The sequence below is a fragment of the Mobula hypostoma genome, chromosome 23 (genome assembly GCF_963921235.1).
Source record: "Mobula hypostoma chromosome 23, sMobHyp1.1, whole genome shotgun sequence".
Lineage (NCBI taxonomy): Eukaryota > Metazoa > Chordata > Chondrichthyes > Myliobatiformes > Myliobatidae > Mobula > Mobula hypostoma.
Genome location: NC_086119.1, coordinates 40,200,129 through 40,218,909, shown reverse-complemented (window position 1 = coordinate 40,218,909; position 18,781 = coordinate 40,200,129). Strand labels below are relative to the sequence as shown.

The following is an 18,781-nucleotide window of genomic DNA, read 5'->3' as shown; positions in this document are numbered from 1 at the left end:
TTGTTTACAATTCCCCTCAACACTTTCACTATGAACTAAACCCCATGTTTTTTTCCCTGCCTTCACAGACTCTGCTTTGTTCTCCCCTCCCAACTTCCCTTGCATTTAAAAAATACTTTGTTTCCCAGTCCTAATAAAGAAAATCAGCCATTTTGTTGATCAATAGAAAACTTAAAGGGCCATATTACTTATTCCATTTCTTTATTATGTATTTCAAATAGCATGAATAGATAAAGGAACAGCAAATACATGGCAAATGAAATTGAAGATAAAAATGTGCAAGGTAATATTTTTGCAGGAAGAATGAGAGATGATTGATATCTAGTGGTAAAATTTTGAATAGGATCAAAAACAGATCTCTAGCCATGAGGATTATGCAAAACCTCTCACCAGCAACACCAAGGAGCTGATTATTGACTACAGAAGGAAAGCAGAGGTCTATGAGCCCATCCTCATCAGGGGATCAGAGGTGGAGAGGGCCAGCAACTTTAAATTTGGCAGCATTAACATTTCAGAGGATCTTCCCTGGGTCCAGCACGCAAGCTCTATTACGGAGAAAGCACGGCAACATTGAGGAGATTTGACATGTCATTTAAAACTTTGACAAACTTGTGAAGAGTATATTGACTGGCTGCATCACAGCCTGGAATGGAAACACCAATGCCTTGAATGGAAAAGCCCAAAAAAAGTAGTGGATACAGCCCATCCATCATGGGTAAAGCCCTCCCCACCAATGAACGCATCTACATGGGAGCACTATGGCAGGAAAAACAGAATCCATCATCTAGGCCACGTTCCCTTGTTGCTGCTACCATCAAGGAGGTGGCACAGGAGCTTTAGAACTTATACCATCAAACTCAGGAACAGCTATTATCCCTCACTCATCAGGCTCTTGAACCAGGGAGAATAACTTCTCTCACTCCAACACTGAACTGCTCCCAAAACCCATGGACTGACTTTACACATACACAGACACAAACATACACATTTCAATAATAAATTTACTTCGAACTTTGAAATCTGTGAAGAGCGCAGGTCAGGATAAAGCAAGTGGAAATTTATACCCAACTCTACACAAAACTGTTTTTGCTTCAGCAAGTGTATTGTGTCAAATTCTGGGTACACACACCAGGAACACGAGATTAAAGAAACACAAAAAGATTTACAGGAATCAATCGAGGGATGAGGGACTACAGTTACGTGAACAGACAGAAGCAGTTGTAGTTGAGTTCCTTAGAAATGCCTTGATCGAATTTGTTAACACTGAAGGGATTAAGTACGATGAATAAAAACTTTCCAATGGCAGAAGACATGATGACCAGAGAAAATGCTTTTATGGCACTAGGTAAACAAACATTACTAAAATCCATGCAACTGGTGGCTAGGATTCAAAATACAATACTTCATAAAGTAGTGTAAATTGTCTCCATAAAAGGGAATTGAATAAATATTTGAGAGAAAACGCAGTAGAGCCTTGACAGATCAAATTTGCCTTATCTAAAATGTCTGTAAACCTTATGCATCTTTCCCAAGGACTTTACATTACCTTAATAATCTGCAAACCAAGGCTGTTCTCTGCACTTTAATGAACATTCTATACAAGATTATCAATATCTTGTTTTTCAATTCACTCTCTAGAAAAGCATTTCTTCATATGCTTTCAAGTTACTTATTTGAATATTTCCTGATTCCAGTTTCCTTACCTATTTAATTGCATTTTTCAAGGAATATATGAGGTCACTTTTCAGTGTCAATTACTCACCCAATTTGTATTTACCATTTGGAAAAGCCAAACAAAATCCACACCTTCCAACCAGTGAAAACAGTTCTAATTTCAAACCATTAAAAACATAGAACAAGAAACAAAGTGAATACTCTTCCTGAAGTTATATCCACAAAGAACATTTTTGCAAAGTTTTAAACATAATTGCTTTTATTTAAAATTTCAAAAATGTTTTTTTCATACAAGTATAGCCCTCCTCAAACAACTACCACAGACACTTGGGAAAATATACAATGCAAATTCCACAGTTTTATTCTACATCACTTACCTACACAACTGTGACAAGGAAAGGTGTGAAACGCCAAATGGGAAGCGGGGAAACGAACATAAAAAAGAAATTTAGATCAGTGCTTTGCTTCCTCCTAGGGGAAAAAATCTGGTGGTGCAAAAAGGAAGATGAAGAACCTGATGCTCACAAATACTCAAATAATAATCAGTTATTTATACAAACTACGGTAAAGGGGCAGATGGAAACAAGTTCAAGTTGTGCCACAAGAATCTTAATCTGCTGGTTAGGTCTACACATCTGTATGCACTGTACAAATCTCCACACAAAAGGAGTACTTTACAATTCTTCAAAAATACCATTGCATTACAGGAGAACCATCTGATCAGCAATCACAAGACCAGACAACCCTACAAGTGAAATGCAACATTGTTGGCAACCAACACGCATTAGATGTCATAGAACATTTTTGTTCTATCACAGTGTGATGTTAGCTTGCACCATCTGCAGCGTGTACTGAAAGCATAATCTCCAGTTGTCAGTAACTAGACACCCAATGTATTAAAACACCCTTTGGTTAGACCAGAGATTTCAGAGTAGATGATCAAAATACAAATATTGTCATCACATATCGGACAATTCTCTCTGTTGGCGAGGACTAATCACACTCCAGTTTTGAAATGGAGATGCCTATAAACTAAGCATCTCTCACCAGTTTAGGGTGTTCATCACCTGCTCATCAGCAAATAGCTGTTTCCAGGCCACAGTCATCCAATGACATAGAAGAAGGTTGGAAGTTCAGAAGAAGCTCAAGTTTTACACGTCTTTTTAGGGGCACGGATTCTACTCAAGTAGTAGGACTTTGTTAGAATAGAAAGCAGCTTTGTATTTAAAATACTGTTCTGTGATCAACGCAGGGTTATTTTACACTTACAGTGAGTGCCTTGAAAAAGTATTCAGCCCCCACAACTATTTCCCCATTTTACTGTCCCATTTTCTATATTAAAAATATATTGAAGGATTTTTTGAGCTAATCTACAAAACATTGTGCACCATGTCAAATGAAAAGAAAAACTGCGAAACCTGTCACCAATTTGCTAAAAATTAAAAAAAAAATTGTAAGGCTGTATTCATCCCCTTTGTATCAGGTGAAATATACAGGTATTACCTAACCAACTTACCCAAATTTATGCAGAAAGTTGGAAGATCATCTGTTTTCAATAAATTCTTAAGAATAAATATCCCCTCTCTCCCCAAGGTCAACAATATGGTAGATTTTCAACAAACCAAACCAAAAAGACCAAAGAGCATTCAAGACAATTCAGGGAAAAGATAATAGACAAGCACAAATCTGGAGAAGGGTGCAAGACCATCTCAAAGGCACTAAACATACCTTGGAGCTCTATGAGAAAAACGGAAAATATATGAAACGACGGCCACACTGCCGAGGTCAGGCTGTCCCTCTGAGCTGAATCACTGAAGAATGGCACTTGTAAGAGAGGCAACTGTGATGCCAACAATCACTCTGACTGAGCTGCAGAAGTCAGTGGTTGCATCTGGAGATGAAGTTTATGATTCCACAAACTCTAAGGCCTTGCACAAAAAGGGTATTTATGAGGGAAGGAAGAAGTTCTGGCTAAAATAAAAAAAGCACATCTTTGCCTGTAAAGATTTTGCAAATCGTCACTTAGAAGATATTGTAAAGATGTGGAAGAAGGTCTTGTGGTCGGATGGAACTAAAAGAACTTTTTGGCTTCAACACTAAATGGTACACGTGGCGTAAATCTAATACTGTACATCACCCAGGTAACACCATCCCTACTGTGAAGTATGGTGGAGGTAGCATCACACTATAGGGATGATTTTCAGTAGTAGGGACTGGAATTCTAGTCAGGATTCATGGGAAGATGAATGCCGCTGAATACAGAGATCCTGGAATAAAATCCTGATAGCCATTACCAGAGAGCTTAAACTGAGGAGAAAGTTGGTCTTTCAGCAGGACGACCCAAAGGACACGGCCAGAGCAACCATGGAGTACCTTGAAGTGAAGCAGATTGATGTTCTTGAGTGACCCAGTCAGAGTTCTGACCTTAACACGACTGAATATCTCTGGCAAGCCCTCAAGATTGCTGTCCACCGCTGCTCCCAAACTAACCTGGCACACCTTGAGCAATTTTACAAGGAGGATTGGGCAAATCTTGCTCCATCACATTCTGCAAAGCTAAGAGACTTATCCAAAAAGACTACTGGCTATAATAGCTGCGAGAGATGGTTCAACTAAGTACTGAGCAAAGGGGGATGAATACTTTTGAACTGCTGACATGTTAGTATTTGAATTTTTAGTTTTTCACGCTTTACAACTGTCCCTGTATTTTTGGGTTTTACTGTGAAAAAGGAGCATATGATTCCCTGGCTGCAATACTGTACTCACTTATGTGAACAAAGGGTTGGGGGCTGAATACTTTTACAACGTACTCTATTCTGATATATGGTCAAACTTAAAATGCAGCTGGATAAAACAGATGCTGGTGATGAATTGTGTGTGGCACCTGGCACAGCCTGTTATTGAGCCTTGGCCTTCAATCTGCTGGAGCTGCCACTCCTGTACAAGTTTTCTCCAGCAATGTACTATTTTTAGAATGCACCAACGACTGACCACTTTGAGGTCTAATTCCCAGTAATGACATCTCTATTTCAAAGATGAATAATTATGAAAGACTTTACGCTGAAAGCTGATACAAGGACAGAAATATTAATGCAAAAGTTCTGTATGGTGTTCATGTAATGAGAACTACAGAGCTACAATCAATGAACTTAATTTCACAACCATTTTTAATAAAACAAGGATCTTCCTAGCCCTCAGCCTCACAAATCCTCCCAACTGCACAAGAGATTACAAAATTCTATAAGAGCTTTTGGTTTCAACCTTTTTATATTCCTATGAAAGTGTCCAAGTCAGGTTGAAGTTATGTATTTGATCCAGTATTTTAAATCAGTCAACGTAAACATTTAAAGTACAAACATGTTTGCAGTTTCCAAAATAATTACTACATCCATCATTATTTAGAAATCTTGGCTATTTGTAATTCACTTCCGACGTTTGCGTGGTGGGATGGAATGTTCACTTGATTCTGCATCACTGTCAACGTACTCGTCCTCCTCCATCTCTTCCTCCTCCTCATCCTCATCCTCTTCCTCCAACTCTACCTGCACCAACCTTGTCCTTTTTTGGATGCCTTTTCGTGGTTTGCCTCTTCTGTAGTTGTAGTTGGGGAGGTGTTTCCGCAATATCTCAATGAAGCATCGTTCTGTTTTTTCAACACAGGTGAGAACCTGGCTTCCTTCCTGATTATACAATTCTGCATTGTTAAACACCAACTTTATATCCTCAAGAAATTCTTCCACAGATCTGTAGTTGCTGCATGAAAACTTGCTCTGCATAGTCTGCAAATCCATAGGTTTGGAGATAACTTCAAAATAATCTTCTGCTTCTTCCGTTGTCACAGGCTCTCTAAATAAAAAGGGGGGAAGAAAAACAACCTGTAAACTTTATAGAAGAAGGGAAACCAGTAACTGGTGATTTTAGTGGCACACCTGACTACATTGCTCCTCAATTGCAGGAGTTGATACAATGTGCATTTAACCTGTTCACCCTTCCGCCATGGCTTTAGACTGCACAGAATGAAGCTAAGTGAAATTATTAGCTGACCCAAGCGCTACTCAACTGACCTCTTAACCACACGTACCTGCTGATAATATATTTCTATCTTGCGTTTTAATATTTTCTCTATACGGCATTTTAAAAGACTCAAGTTATCTATTGGTAGGCCTTACTTCATGGATTGTTGTTATTTCTCCTTTCCACATCTTGCAGCACAGTGGGTGGCAATCTTGTTATTTCTTTAGCAGTTTTTTGTCTTGTTTTTTTTAAAAAGTGAGGCAAAGTTGCTAGCTCAACACTCAACCCAGCACAGATAGAAAGCATGCAGGGAGCCAGCCGGATTTGAACCTGGAACCACTTCATCACAAAACCCTTGAAATAAAATTCCATCCTACTTTGATAACTATTCCTCAGAGACCCCTTTACAGAAATTGTTATCCCATCTCAGTACACAATACCAGATATGAAATGGTCAGTTTGCTAGGGTTCCTTCACATATGATTTTTTTTCAAAAAGCAATTCAAAGAACTCAATTGCTATACTAGTCCTGCTAATTTGATTTCTCAGTCAATGTAGCCTCCCCCAAAGACTTGGTTACTATTCCTCCTTGAAACAATTCCCTTACCTGAAGGGCCAGCTGTATCTGGATCTGACTAACTTGTTCAGGATTTCTTCACACTTTGTCAGCTCCAGATTTAGTCTTCTCGATCTGTACTTTGTTCTTTGTTGCACCTATCAACACAAGTAAATAGCAATTAGGAAGGCATGTTCTTTAATAGTGTTATTCCCTACCAAGCAAAAAGTAAAGCAAATAACATCAAATTCTTCTTTTGTTCCTGCCAAGTCATCCAAGGATTTATTGTTCGCATGTGAATTTTATTCAATTTAAATCATGACCTTTCAGAATGTCTACTAGGATTCATCCAAAGAGCCATTAGTGACTAAAGGTAGGAACCTGCCTCTTAAGACTCCCCCCACCCCCATCAGTCTTCAGGCAATCCAATTCACAACCTATACCAAGGAATTGCTGAGAACAATGAATAAAGGGAAAACTATGGGACCAGGTAACATCCTGGTCTGTATTACAAATACCCGGGACTTTAGAATTAGCTTCACTTTGAGCTGAACTATTACTATAGATCTACAACAAGGCCATCTTTCCAATAATATAGAAAACTGCCCTTATAAATGCTACTCACAAAAAGACAGGATAAATCCCATCAGTTAATTATAACCAAATGGATGTATTCTCAAATAAAACGACGGAAGGCATTGTTCCCATGGCTACCAAGCCATAATTGCTCACAAATAATCTGCCCACCTTAGTCCAAATATGGATCAAACAGCTGAATTTGAAACACGACATGGGAATAACATAAAAGCAACATTTGACCAAATATGGCATCAAGAATCCCTGGTAATACTAAACACAAGTGATTCTTCAAATGTTGGAAAGCTTGAGGAACACACACACACACACACACACACACACACAGAGTACTGGAGGAACTCAGTGGGTTAGGCAGTATCTATGGAGAGGAACAAACAGTTGCCATCAGGTTGGAGGCTACCAAGACGGGACATGACATGTTGCTACCTCCAACCTGAGCATGTGTCATCTGCAAAATGCACCATTTCCATTTAATCTCAACTCAAAGCACCAAGGGAACAAGTATCAAGAGGAGCATCTTGAACAAAGAGGAGACCGTGATATTCCAGTCATCATTTGCAATCAGTACTACTGCATAAATACTTATTTGTTTAAATTGAGCAGGGACAAAAACCAAATGAATTAATGCCTAGAATTAGAAGCTTTGGCTGCAAATTGACAAAAGGCTTTTGAACAGAGCTATACATCATGAAATACAGGAGAGAAAGGCCAGTCAACTACCTCAAAATCATTTCTGGAAACTAATTCTACAAGTTTATATGTTACTCCAAATGTTCCCTTCACAGAAACAAAATTACTTAATTATTCATGTAGATTACTTAATTATTCAAAAAGGCAACAATTATACCAGAGCCCAAGAAGAATAATGTGGGCTGCCTTAATAACTATCGCCAGGCAGCACTCACATCGACAGTGATGAAATGCTTGAGAGGTTGGACATGACTAGACTGAACTCCTGCCCAAGGACCTGGACCCACTGCAATTTGCCTATCGCCACAATAGGTCAAAGACAGGTGTTATCTCAATGGCTCTCCACAAGGCTTTAGACCACCTGGACAACACAAACACCTACGTCAGGATGCTCTTCATCGACTACAGCTTAGCATTTAATACCATCATTTCCACAATCCTGATTGAGAAGTTGCAGAACCTAGGCCTCTGTACCACCGCCTGCAATTGGATCCTCAACTTCCTGACTGGAAGACCACAATCTGTGCGGATTGGTGATAACCTATCCTCTTCGCTGACAATCAACACTGGTGCACCTCAGGGGTCTGTACCTAGCCCTCTGCTCTACTCTCTATTTACACATGACTGTGTGGCTAGGGATAGCTGAAATACCATCTATAAATTTACTGATGATACAACCATTGTTGGTAGGATCTCAGGTGGTGACGAGAGGGTGTACAGGAGTGAGATTTGCCAACTAGTGGAGTGGTGCCACAGCAACAACCTGGCGCTCAACGTCAGTAAGACAAAAGAGCTGATTGCGGACTTCAGGAAGGATAAGACGAAGGAACACATACCAATCCTCATAGAGGGATCAGAAGTGGAGAGAGTGAGCAGCTTCAAGTTCCTGAGTGTCAAGATCTCTGAGGACCTAACCTGGTCCCAACATATCGATGTAATCATAAAGGCGGCAAGACAGTGGCTATACTTTATTAGGAGTTTGAAGAGATTTGGCATGTCATCAAATATACTCAAAAACTTTTATAGTTGTACCGTGCAGAGCATTCTGACAGGCTACATCACTGTCTGGTATGGAGGAGCTACTGCACAGGACCGAAAGAAGCTGCAGAAGGTTGTAAATCTAGTCAGCTCCATCTTGGGCACTAGCCTATAAAGTACCCAGGATATCTTTAGGGAGCAGTGTCTCAGAAAGGCAGTGTCCATTATTAGGGACCTCCAGCATCCCGGGCATGCCCTTTGCTCACTGTTACCATCAGGTAGGAGGTACAGAAGCCTGAAGGCACACTCTCAGCGATTCAGGAACAGTTTCATCCCCTCTGTCATCCAATTCCAAAATGAACATTGAATCTTTGGACACTACCTCACTTTTTAAAAAAATATACAGTATTTCTGTTTTTACATTTTAAAGTCTATTCAATATAAGCAAATTACCTTTATTATTATTTTATTTATTATTATTACTATTTTTTTTCTCTGCTAGATTATATATTGCATTGAACTGCTGCTGCTAAGTTAACAAATTTCACGTCACATGCCGGTGATAGTAAACCTGATTCTAAGATTTCAAAGTTCCAAGTAAATTTATTATCAAAGTACATATATATCACCTGAGATTTGCTTTCTTGCAGACATTCACAACAAATATAAAGAAAAACAAAACAAAATCACTAAAAACTATACACAATCATTATGAAAGAACAAAGTGTGCAAATACAAAAGAAAAAACAAAATAACAATAGATAAACAAGTGATAAATAATATTGAGAACCTAACTTGTAGTCATAGGAACATAGAAAACCTACAGCACAATACAGGCCCTTCGGCCCACAATGCTGGACTGAACATGTACTTTAGAAATTACCTATGGTTACCCATAGCCCTCTATTTTTCTAAGCTCCATGTACCTATCCAGGAAAGACTCTATCGTATACGCACCCACCATTGTTGCTGCCAGCCTATTCCACACACTCACCACTCTCTGCGTAACAAAAAAACCTTACCTCTGACATCTCCTCTGTACCTACTTCCAACCACCTTAAAACTGTGTCCTCTCATGATAGCCATTTCAGCCCTGGGAAAAAGCCTTTGACTATCCACACAATCAATGCCTCTCATCTTATACACCTCTATCAGGTCACCTCTCATCCTCAGTCGCTCCAAGGAGAAAAGGCCGAGTTCACTCTACATGTTTTCATAAAGCACGCTCCCCAATCCAGGCAACATCCTTTTAAATCTCCTCTGCACCCTTTCTACGGCTTCCACATCCTTCCTGTAGTGAGGTGACCAGAACTGAGTACAGTACTCCAAGTGGGGTCTGACCAGGTTCCTATATAGCTGTAACATTACGTCTCGGCTCCTAAACTCAGTCCCATGGTTGATGAAGGCCAATGCACCGTATGCCTTCTTAACCACAGAGTCAACCCGAGCAGCAGCTTTGAGTATCCTATGGACTCGGACCCCAAGATCCCTCTGATCCTCTACACTGCCAAGAGTCTTACCATTAATACGATATTCTGCCATGTGTCATCAGCAAATTTACTAACCAATCCCTCCACTTCCTCATCACAAAGAGAAGGGGTCCCAGAACAGAACCCTGAGGCACACCACTGGTCACTGACCTCCATGCAGAATATGACCCGTCTACAACCACTCTGTCTTCTGTGGGCAAGCCAATTCCGCATCCACAAAGCAAGGTCTCATGGATCCTATGCCTCCTTACTTTCTGAATAAGCCTTGCATGGGGTACCTTATCAAATGCCTTGCTGAAATCCATATACACTACTTCATCAACGTGTTTAGTCACATCCTCAAAAAAATCAATCAAGCTCATAAGGCACGACCTGCCTTTGACAAAGCCATGCTGACTATTCCTAACCATATTATGAACATTTGGAGAGACATAAGTCAAGTCATGTTAAGCCACTTTTTATTGTCATTTCGACCATAACTGCTGGTACAGTACACAGTAAAAACGAGACAATGTTTTTCAGGACCATGGTGCCATATGAAACAATACAAAAACTACACTGAACTATGTAAAACAACACAAAAACTACACTAGACTACAGACCTACCCAGGACTGCATAAAGTGCACAAAACAGTGTAGGCATTACAATAAATAATAAACAAGACAATAGGCACAGTAAAGGGCAGCAGGTTGGTGTCAGTCCAGGCTCTGGGTATTGAGGAGTCTGATGGCTTGGGGGAAGAAACTGTTACATAGTCTGGTCATGAGAGCCCAAATACTTCGGTGCCTTTTGCCAGATGACAGGAGGGAGAAGAGATTGTATGAGGGGTGCGTGGGGTCCTTCATAATGCTGTTTGTTTTACGGATGCAGCGTGTGGTGTAAATGTCTGTAATGGCGGGAAGAGAGACCCCGATAATCTTCTCAGCTGACCTCACTATCCGCTGCAGGATCATGCGATCCGAGATGGTGCAATTTCCGAACCAGGCAGTGATGCAGCTGCTCAGGATGCTCTCAATACAACCTCTGCAGAATGTGGTGAGGATGCGGCGGGGGGGAGGTGAGAGATGGACTTTTCTCAGCCTTTACAGAAAGTAGAGATGCTGCTGGGCTTTCTTTGCTATGGAGCTGGTGTTGAGGGACCAGGTGAGATTCTGCCTCTCAGGATCTTTTCCATCAACTTACCAACCACTGACGCAAGACTCACTGGTCTATAATTTCCTGGGCTATCTCTACTCCCTTTCTTGAGTAAGGGAACATCTGCAACCCTCCAATCCTCCAGAACATCTCCCATCCTCATTGATGATGCAAAGATCATTGCCAGAGGCTCAGCAATCTCCTCCTTCGCCTCCCACAGTAGCCTGGGGTACATCTCGTCTGGTCCCCGACACTTATCAAATTTGATCCTTTACAAAAGCTCCAGCACATCCTTTTTCTTAATGTCTATATGCTCCAGCTTTTCAGTCCGCTCTAAGTCATCCCCTACAATCACCAAGATCCTTTTCCGTAGTGAATACTGAAGCAAAGTATCTCTGCTATCTCCTCCGGTTCCATACACTTTTCATCAGGACTCATCATCACATGTTCTTGATGTTTACTGCTTATTATCATTTCTTTCATTTTGTATTTGCAGTTTGTCATTTTTTGCATACCAGCTTAACATTCAAGTTGTTGTGGTCTTTCATTGATTCTGTTATGGTTATTATTTTACGGATTTATTGAGCATGGTTGCAAGAAAATGAATCTCAGAGTTGTACATGGTGATAGCCATGCACTTTGATAATAAATTTACTCTAAACTTTGGTTCCAGAGCCTAAAGGTTGAAAGGAAATAATTTCCTGACCCTGGTGATGTGGGACCCAAGGCTCCTGTACTTTATTGCTGATAGCAGCCGCGAGAAGAGAACATGGCCTGGATGGTGGGGGGGGGGGGGGTCCTTGATGATAGATGCTGCTTTCCTGCAACAGCATTTCTTGCAAGAAAGCCCAGCAGTGTCTCTACATTCTGCGAAGGCTGAGAAAAGTCCATCTCCCACCCCCCCATCCTCACCACATTCTAGAGGATGTATAGAGAGCATCTTGAGCAGCTGCATCACTGCCTGGTTCGGGAATTGCACCATCTCGGATCGCAAGACCCCACAGCGGATAGTGAGGTCAGCTGAGAAGATCATCGGGGTCTCTCTTCCCACCATCACAGACATTTACACCACACGCTGCACCTACAAAGCTAACAGCATTATGAAAGACCCCACGCACCCCTCACACAAATTCTTCTCCCTCCTGACATCTGGCAAAAGGTACCGAAGCATTCAGGCTCTCACGACCAGACTGTACAACGGTTTCTTCCCCCGAGCCATCAGACTTCTCAATACTTAGAGTCTAGACTGACATCTACATCATTTATTATTATATTGTAATTTGTCCTCTACTGTGCCGATTGTCTTGTTTATTAATTATTGTAGTGCCCTGCACTGTTTTGTGTACTTTATGTAGTCCTGTACAGGTCTGTAGTCTAGCACAGTTTTTTAATGTTGTTTTACATAGTCTGGTGTAGCCTTGTGTTGTCTCACATAGTCTAGTGTAGTTTTGTGTTGTTTCATGTAGTACCAGGGTCCTGGAGGAACGTTGTTTCGTTTTTACTGTGTAATGTACCAGCAGCTTATGGTCGAAATGACAATAAACTTGACTTGACTTGAGTTGAGTTGTAGATGTACTCAATGGCGGGAAAAGCTTTAACTGTGATGGACTGGGCTGTATCGACCACCTTTTGCAGGCAAAGTTCACCTGGTATGTTAAATATTCATCATGCATTGTTCAGAATATCTAGCTCTGATCACAAAACAGTGCAAGTTAATTCTTATAGAAAATATTGAGATCAGAGTGAAGTTTTGCAACTAACCAGGAGATATTGAAGCCAAACAGAATTTGAAACAAATGTACTTTGGTGAAAAGTAAAAAATTAGCACTTGAAAAATAGTTATTCCACTTACAAAAGATTTATATACATTTGTCAACTGTACTATTCACAATGTTCCTTGTGCAATCTCTAGCAACTACATTACCCTGTTGACCATTCAAACTGACGTATCTCAGCATCTGAGTAGGTTGGACAGTGATTGTTCTAAACAATGTACCTGGGAATGGAAAATCTAAGACATTTAACACTTATTTATCTCCCAAAGTCTCAGTAACAGGATCTTGATAAATAAATTAGTGACTTGGAATCAAGATATTTCCATTTTGGTTTCCAATAACCTTTAAAACATCAGTCTAATAGTTACACAGAAGAATGAACCTAATAGAATCTTCACATTTGACATTCATCAGAACTCAAAGCTGGAATCCATAAGATGCTGAAGAACATCAACTACTGAATCACCAATACAAGGAGGAAACTCAGAGGGGCGTACCAGCAAAAACATGATGTCCAAAGAACATGGCACCTACTTCATGAAGCTGTCAGAACTACATGCTGAACAATAACAATCCATAGTAGACAGTTAAGTGATCCCACAACCAACAGATCATATTGAATCTTTACATTGCTGCTCCTTCCAGTTGTGAATAATTTGTTTAAATACCATCTTACCAATCTACTCTCAACATGCAGCAAAGTAAGAGGTAAAATGTTGTGAATAGGGCTTTCAAGCAGTAATCATTCAGCAATAACTTGGTGGTCAGTTTAGGTTTTGCCTCAACCACATGCTTCCAGACCTCATTGCAGCCTTGGTCCAAACCCTGGAAAGAGATGAATTTCATGGGCAAGGAGGGTGACTTCTCCAGACATCAAACAACACCAACCACAAAGGTTGGTGCCCACATTAAGCCAAAGTCAATGGAATCAAACCAACACCATAACTGGAGTTAACCACCTTACTTTGCGCTAGTATGTGGTTGCTGGAAAATCTGTCTCTGTTTCTAAGACACTGCTGAAGAACACCCACGGTGCAGTGTCCTGGGCCAGCTAGTTTCAGTCCTTTCAACACCAAGTGGTGAATTTTCATTAATGTTTGCACAATGCTCTATTAATATTTTGTCAGAAAATAGAGATACTTTATTGATCCCAAAAGGAACTTAGTGTCACAGTAGCATTACAAATGCAGAGATATATAAATACTATAAGTAAAAAAGAATTTAAAAAAAGTTACCTCGAACAGTCTAACAGGAGGGGGTCATCACTTCCCCGGTTATAGAGCCGAATGGCCAAGAGTAAGAATGAACCTCATATTCCTTTGTTCTACCACAGCCTCCAGTGTATCTAGTGTGACTCCTATAACAGAGCCAGCCTTTCTAATCGTTTATTGAGCCTGTTGGCATCAACACACCACCGCATAGAAGATTGTACCAGCGACAACAGACTGATAGAACATGTGAAAACAAGGCCTGCGTACTCCAAAGGACCTCAGTCTCCTCAGGAAGTAGAGGTGACTTTGACCCTTCTTGTACATAACCTCTATGTTAGTACTTCACAATTCTATCATCCAGGTGCACCCCCATGCACTTGTAGGTCCTCACCTTCAATAGTAACGAGGAGCAGTGCAGGCTTAAGGCTGATTTATACTTCCACGTCAAATGGGCGCCGTAACCTACGCAAGTGGCCTACTCGCATTGTGAGCATTTATACTTGTGCGTTGGTGTGTCTGCATCGCTCTGCAATTCGGGCACGTCACGCACACACCTGCCCATGCAAGGCTTCATGGTCATGGTAGTCTTTCTCAGGGTAAACAAGTTCAAAGAGAACGTCTTTTTTCGTAAAAGCGAAATGTGTCCTCCATAATTTCGGAGGTCTATAAAGCTTTGTGGAAAGCATTGTAGCCAGAGTTCCTTCCCCGCCCTTCAGTCAGCCAATGGGAAGCTACTGCAGCGGAGGAGGACATATGATGGTAACCAAGCAGACCAATCACAGTTGTTGCGGTCTGCGTTGCCGTGACACGTAGTTACATTTTGGGAGAGGTGCGCATCAGGCTACGGCGTAGGGATCTGCATAGGTTCTGTGTAGGGTTCACGGCTATGCCGCACCTACGGCGTCGATTTGACGCACAAGTATAAATCAGCCTTTAGTCTTCCTAAAGTCCGCCACCATCTCCTTTGTCATACTGATGTCAAGCTGCAGATGATTCAGCTTTTTTTTTTAAAAACAGATCCTGTCAGGACAACACTGAAACATGGGCCTACAAATGGCAATTAATACTCATACCACACAAGTGCCTGCCACAGACATTCTTCAATAAGAAAGAATAAATTTCCTCCCAACAATCAACAGCACTGATAGAGTTCCACTATCTTTAACTTCCTGCCGTTACCTTTGACCAGAAGCTTTACTGGCACTAATCCTCCAACCACCATTCGTAACTTTTACCACTGCTACACTTTGGGTACATCACACATCAGTTACAAAAGGATGCAGTAACATTTTCAACATCTCTGAAACTCCGCATATTTGGAGCTTTAGACAGGGCAAAAGGGAACCACCATCTCAAGTTAATCCTCATGTAACATACAGTACTGTGCAAAAGTCTTCAGTCAGTCAGTGGGTGCCGTCCCGAATCCGGTGTTGGCGGCTATGTAAAGGTCTTAGGCACATGTAAAAAAAAACTGTAAAACAAAGGTGTTTTCAAAATAATGAAAAGTTTCTAAATATCAAAAAAATTACTATAGAAACATAGAAAATAGGTGCAGTAGTAGGCCATTCGGCCCTTCGAGCCCACACCGCCATTTAGTATGTGGCTGATCATCCAACTCAGAACCCTGTACCTGCTTTCTCTCCATGCCCCCGATCCCTTTAGTCACAAGGGCCATATCTAACTCCCTCTTAAATATGGCCAATGAACTGGCCTCAACTGTTTCCTGTGGCAGAGAATTCCACAGATTCACCATTCTCTGTGTGAAGAAGTTTTTCCTCATCTTGGTCCTGAAAGGCTTCCTTAAACTTCCTATCCTTAAACTGTGACCCCTCATTCTGGACTCCCCCAACATCAGGAACAATTTTCCTGCATCTAGCCTGTCCAATTCCTTTAGAATTTTATACGTTTCAGTAAGATCCCCCTTCAGTCTTCTAAATTCCAGTGAGTATAAGCCTAGTCGATCCAGTCTTTCTTCATATGAGAGTCCTGCCATCCCAGGAATCAATCTGGTGAACCTTCTTTGTACTCCCTCTATGGCAAGAATGTCTTTCCTCAGACTAGGGGATCAAAATTGCACACAATACTCCAGGTGTGGTCTCACCAAGGCCTTGTACCACTGCAGTAGAACCTCCCTGCTCCTGTACTCAAATCCTCTCGCTATGTATGCCAGCATACCATTCGCCTTTTTCACCGCCTGCTGTACCTGCATCCCCACTTTCAATGACTGGTGTACAATGACACCCAGGTCTTGTTGCACCTCCCCTTTTCCTAATTGGCAACCATTCAGATAATAATCTGTTTTCCTGTTCTTGCTACCAAAGTGGATAACCTCACATTAAGGGCAATAAACAGTAAAAAGAAACTATATCAGATCAATATTTGGTGTAACCACCCTTTGCCTTTAAAACTGCATCAATTCTCTTAGGTACACTGTTGTGCAGCTTTATAAGAAAAGTAGCATCTTGGAGAACTTGCCACAGTTCTTCTGCAGACTTTGGGTGTCTCAGTTGCTTCTATCTCTCCAGGTAGTCACAGACAGTCTCAGTACCCTGTAGAGGCCATACCATCTGAAACCATCACCCCTGATGAAGATGGCAAAGTTTGTCATCGAAACATGGGTTAAAATTGATACCTGTACACAGCTGGAAGCCCGAGAAGTTTATTCTTCATATATGGCAGAAAAGCACTAGAAACCATATTAAAAAGCCATATTTACTTCTGAAACCATATTAAAATCTAGGGTGCCCAAGGATTATGTGCACTACTATATTACTAGTGATAACATTGTCAGATTATTCCTTTATCACAAGTTCCAATATTGAAACTCTTTACCCAATGCCATGGCAATAGCAGTTTACCATACTAAATGTAGTTATTTGAGAAGATGTCTCACCATAGTAAGAACCAATTTAGCCCGACAATAAATACAAGCCTTTGCTAACAACACTCGCACCCCATAAGAAACAAATGCCAATAGATGGTATGGTTTTAACCAATTGTGCAAGGAAACTACTAGGCTGGCATTCAGAAAACCTGGGCTCATGCTAAATATAGGAACACTGATTTCCACAAACTGCCAACAAATACTCTATCCATTTGTTTTGTGTGTTTTTTAAAAATCCAAGCATAATTGGAAAACATACAGCTAGAAATACCTCACTTATTTTAAGATGGCGCACATTGATGATGTAATAGAGGCAGGTTCATCCATCATTTAAGCTTGGCAACCTCACTGTTTGGTCGATACATTTGATATACAATCTACCACTCAGTGCACAGTATACCTTTCTGTATTAATTAAATCGCTTTCACTGGAAGAATTTGTTTTGTTCCTGCTCTTGAAATAATTTCTCTATGCTTTGCAGCCATTTCAACTCCACTTCCAATCCACTGCCTTATAATGTTGGCAATAAATATTGTTAAAATTGTATAGTTCAATAATGCAAGAAAACTGTCAAAGCAATATTTAGTCTCTAAAGGATAAGAGCATAGAAATTTCTATAAAAAACAAAATATGGTGGAGCATTCAACATTTCAACAAAAAGCATGAAAATTTCACAAGCCCATACACCTCAATCAACTCTTAGAACATTTTTTCCTTACACTGCCTCCTTACAAGATATGTATATGCGTATATACATATATACACACACACACACACACACACACACACCGTAATACATTCTGGACTGGCCTATTCTAGTGAAACTGTATGACAAGTGAGTACGGATTATCAGGTCGGGTCTGTAGATACTGTTTATTTGGTCTCCTGATAATTGCTGTCCATGAAAGACAAACCCACTTCTGTTTGGCTGGAGTACAACAGGACAGCTGAGAAGAGTGCTGCAACTTTCTCTAACCCCAGCAGGCCAGCAACAACTGTCAGCAGTACAAACAGCCCGAGATACAACTGCATGATTGGGATTCTAATACTAATTGGACCCCCCAGCCTACAGATACAATTAGTCTTATTTAAAACCTTCTTAATGACCTATGAATCATCTTTCAATAATCCATAAAGTGTAGGGGTTCAAGAGCGTCTTTGCCGAGATATTTGTCAAAAATCTTCCAATGATTTTGTCATTCCCTTTGTCGAGACCAGAATAATTTCCTGGCGTCTTCCTGCTTGACCTACTCAAAGATGGAGAAGAAAAGACCCAACAACATAGCCAGAATGCCAGCAATGATTTCTCAAAAACAAGAATTTCATGACCCTGGATCAGAAGTAAATTTTTTTTTTAAAAATGTGAGGCAAGGGGAGGAATATGAATGATAATTCTGCTGAATTGTTTTTCTCCAAATATTAATGTTCTAGGATATGAGTGAATTGTGACCAAGGTTTAACTATTGATCAAAGTTCTAAAATTCATAGGCAGCTTAATTCAACCATGTTAAGCAGATGTCTGCCCAAGATCAAATTGAAAACGAGTAACTTTCTATCTTACTTCACAGCTGTATGCTCTGTTCCTGCGTTCTCTTTCCCCTTTCTCTCAAAGCTTGCTTCCAGATCCCAACTCTTACATCCAAGACTTGAATGCCCTCATGGCATCCGGCTGCAAAGGCTGTGGGTCCTTTAGTATTTTAAATGCTGGGAGTTGTAAACAATCTCTTTACTAGAAGGATTCCTTTCTGACTTTTAAACATAATACACAATGTAGAAA

At 40.6% G+C, this 18,781-nt stretch overlaps 1 protein-coding gene across 1 annotated transcript in view; it reads right to left on the bottom strand.

Annotated features, from left to right (window-relative positions):
- Nucleotides 1-231: 231 nt before the first annotated feature.
- baz1b (bromodomain adjacent to zinc finger domain, 1B) overlaps nucleotides 232-18,781 on the bottom strand; it is an 88,487-nt gene continuing 69,937 nt past the window's right edge. Inside the window, exons 17-18 of the mRNA XM_063031227.1 lie at nucleotides 6,296-6,402; nucleotides 232-5,520 (exon numbers count right to left, since the gene is read on the bottom strand). Coding sequence (XP_062887297.1) covers nucleotides 5,097-5,520; nucleotides 6,296-6,402 — 531 coding nt within the window. The 3' untranslated portion in view covers nucleotides 232-5,096. The remainder of the gene's footprint in view (nucleotides 5,521-6,295; nucleotides 6,403-18,781) is intronic.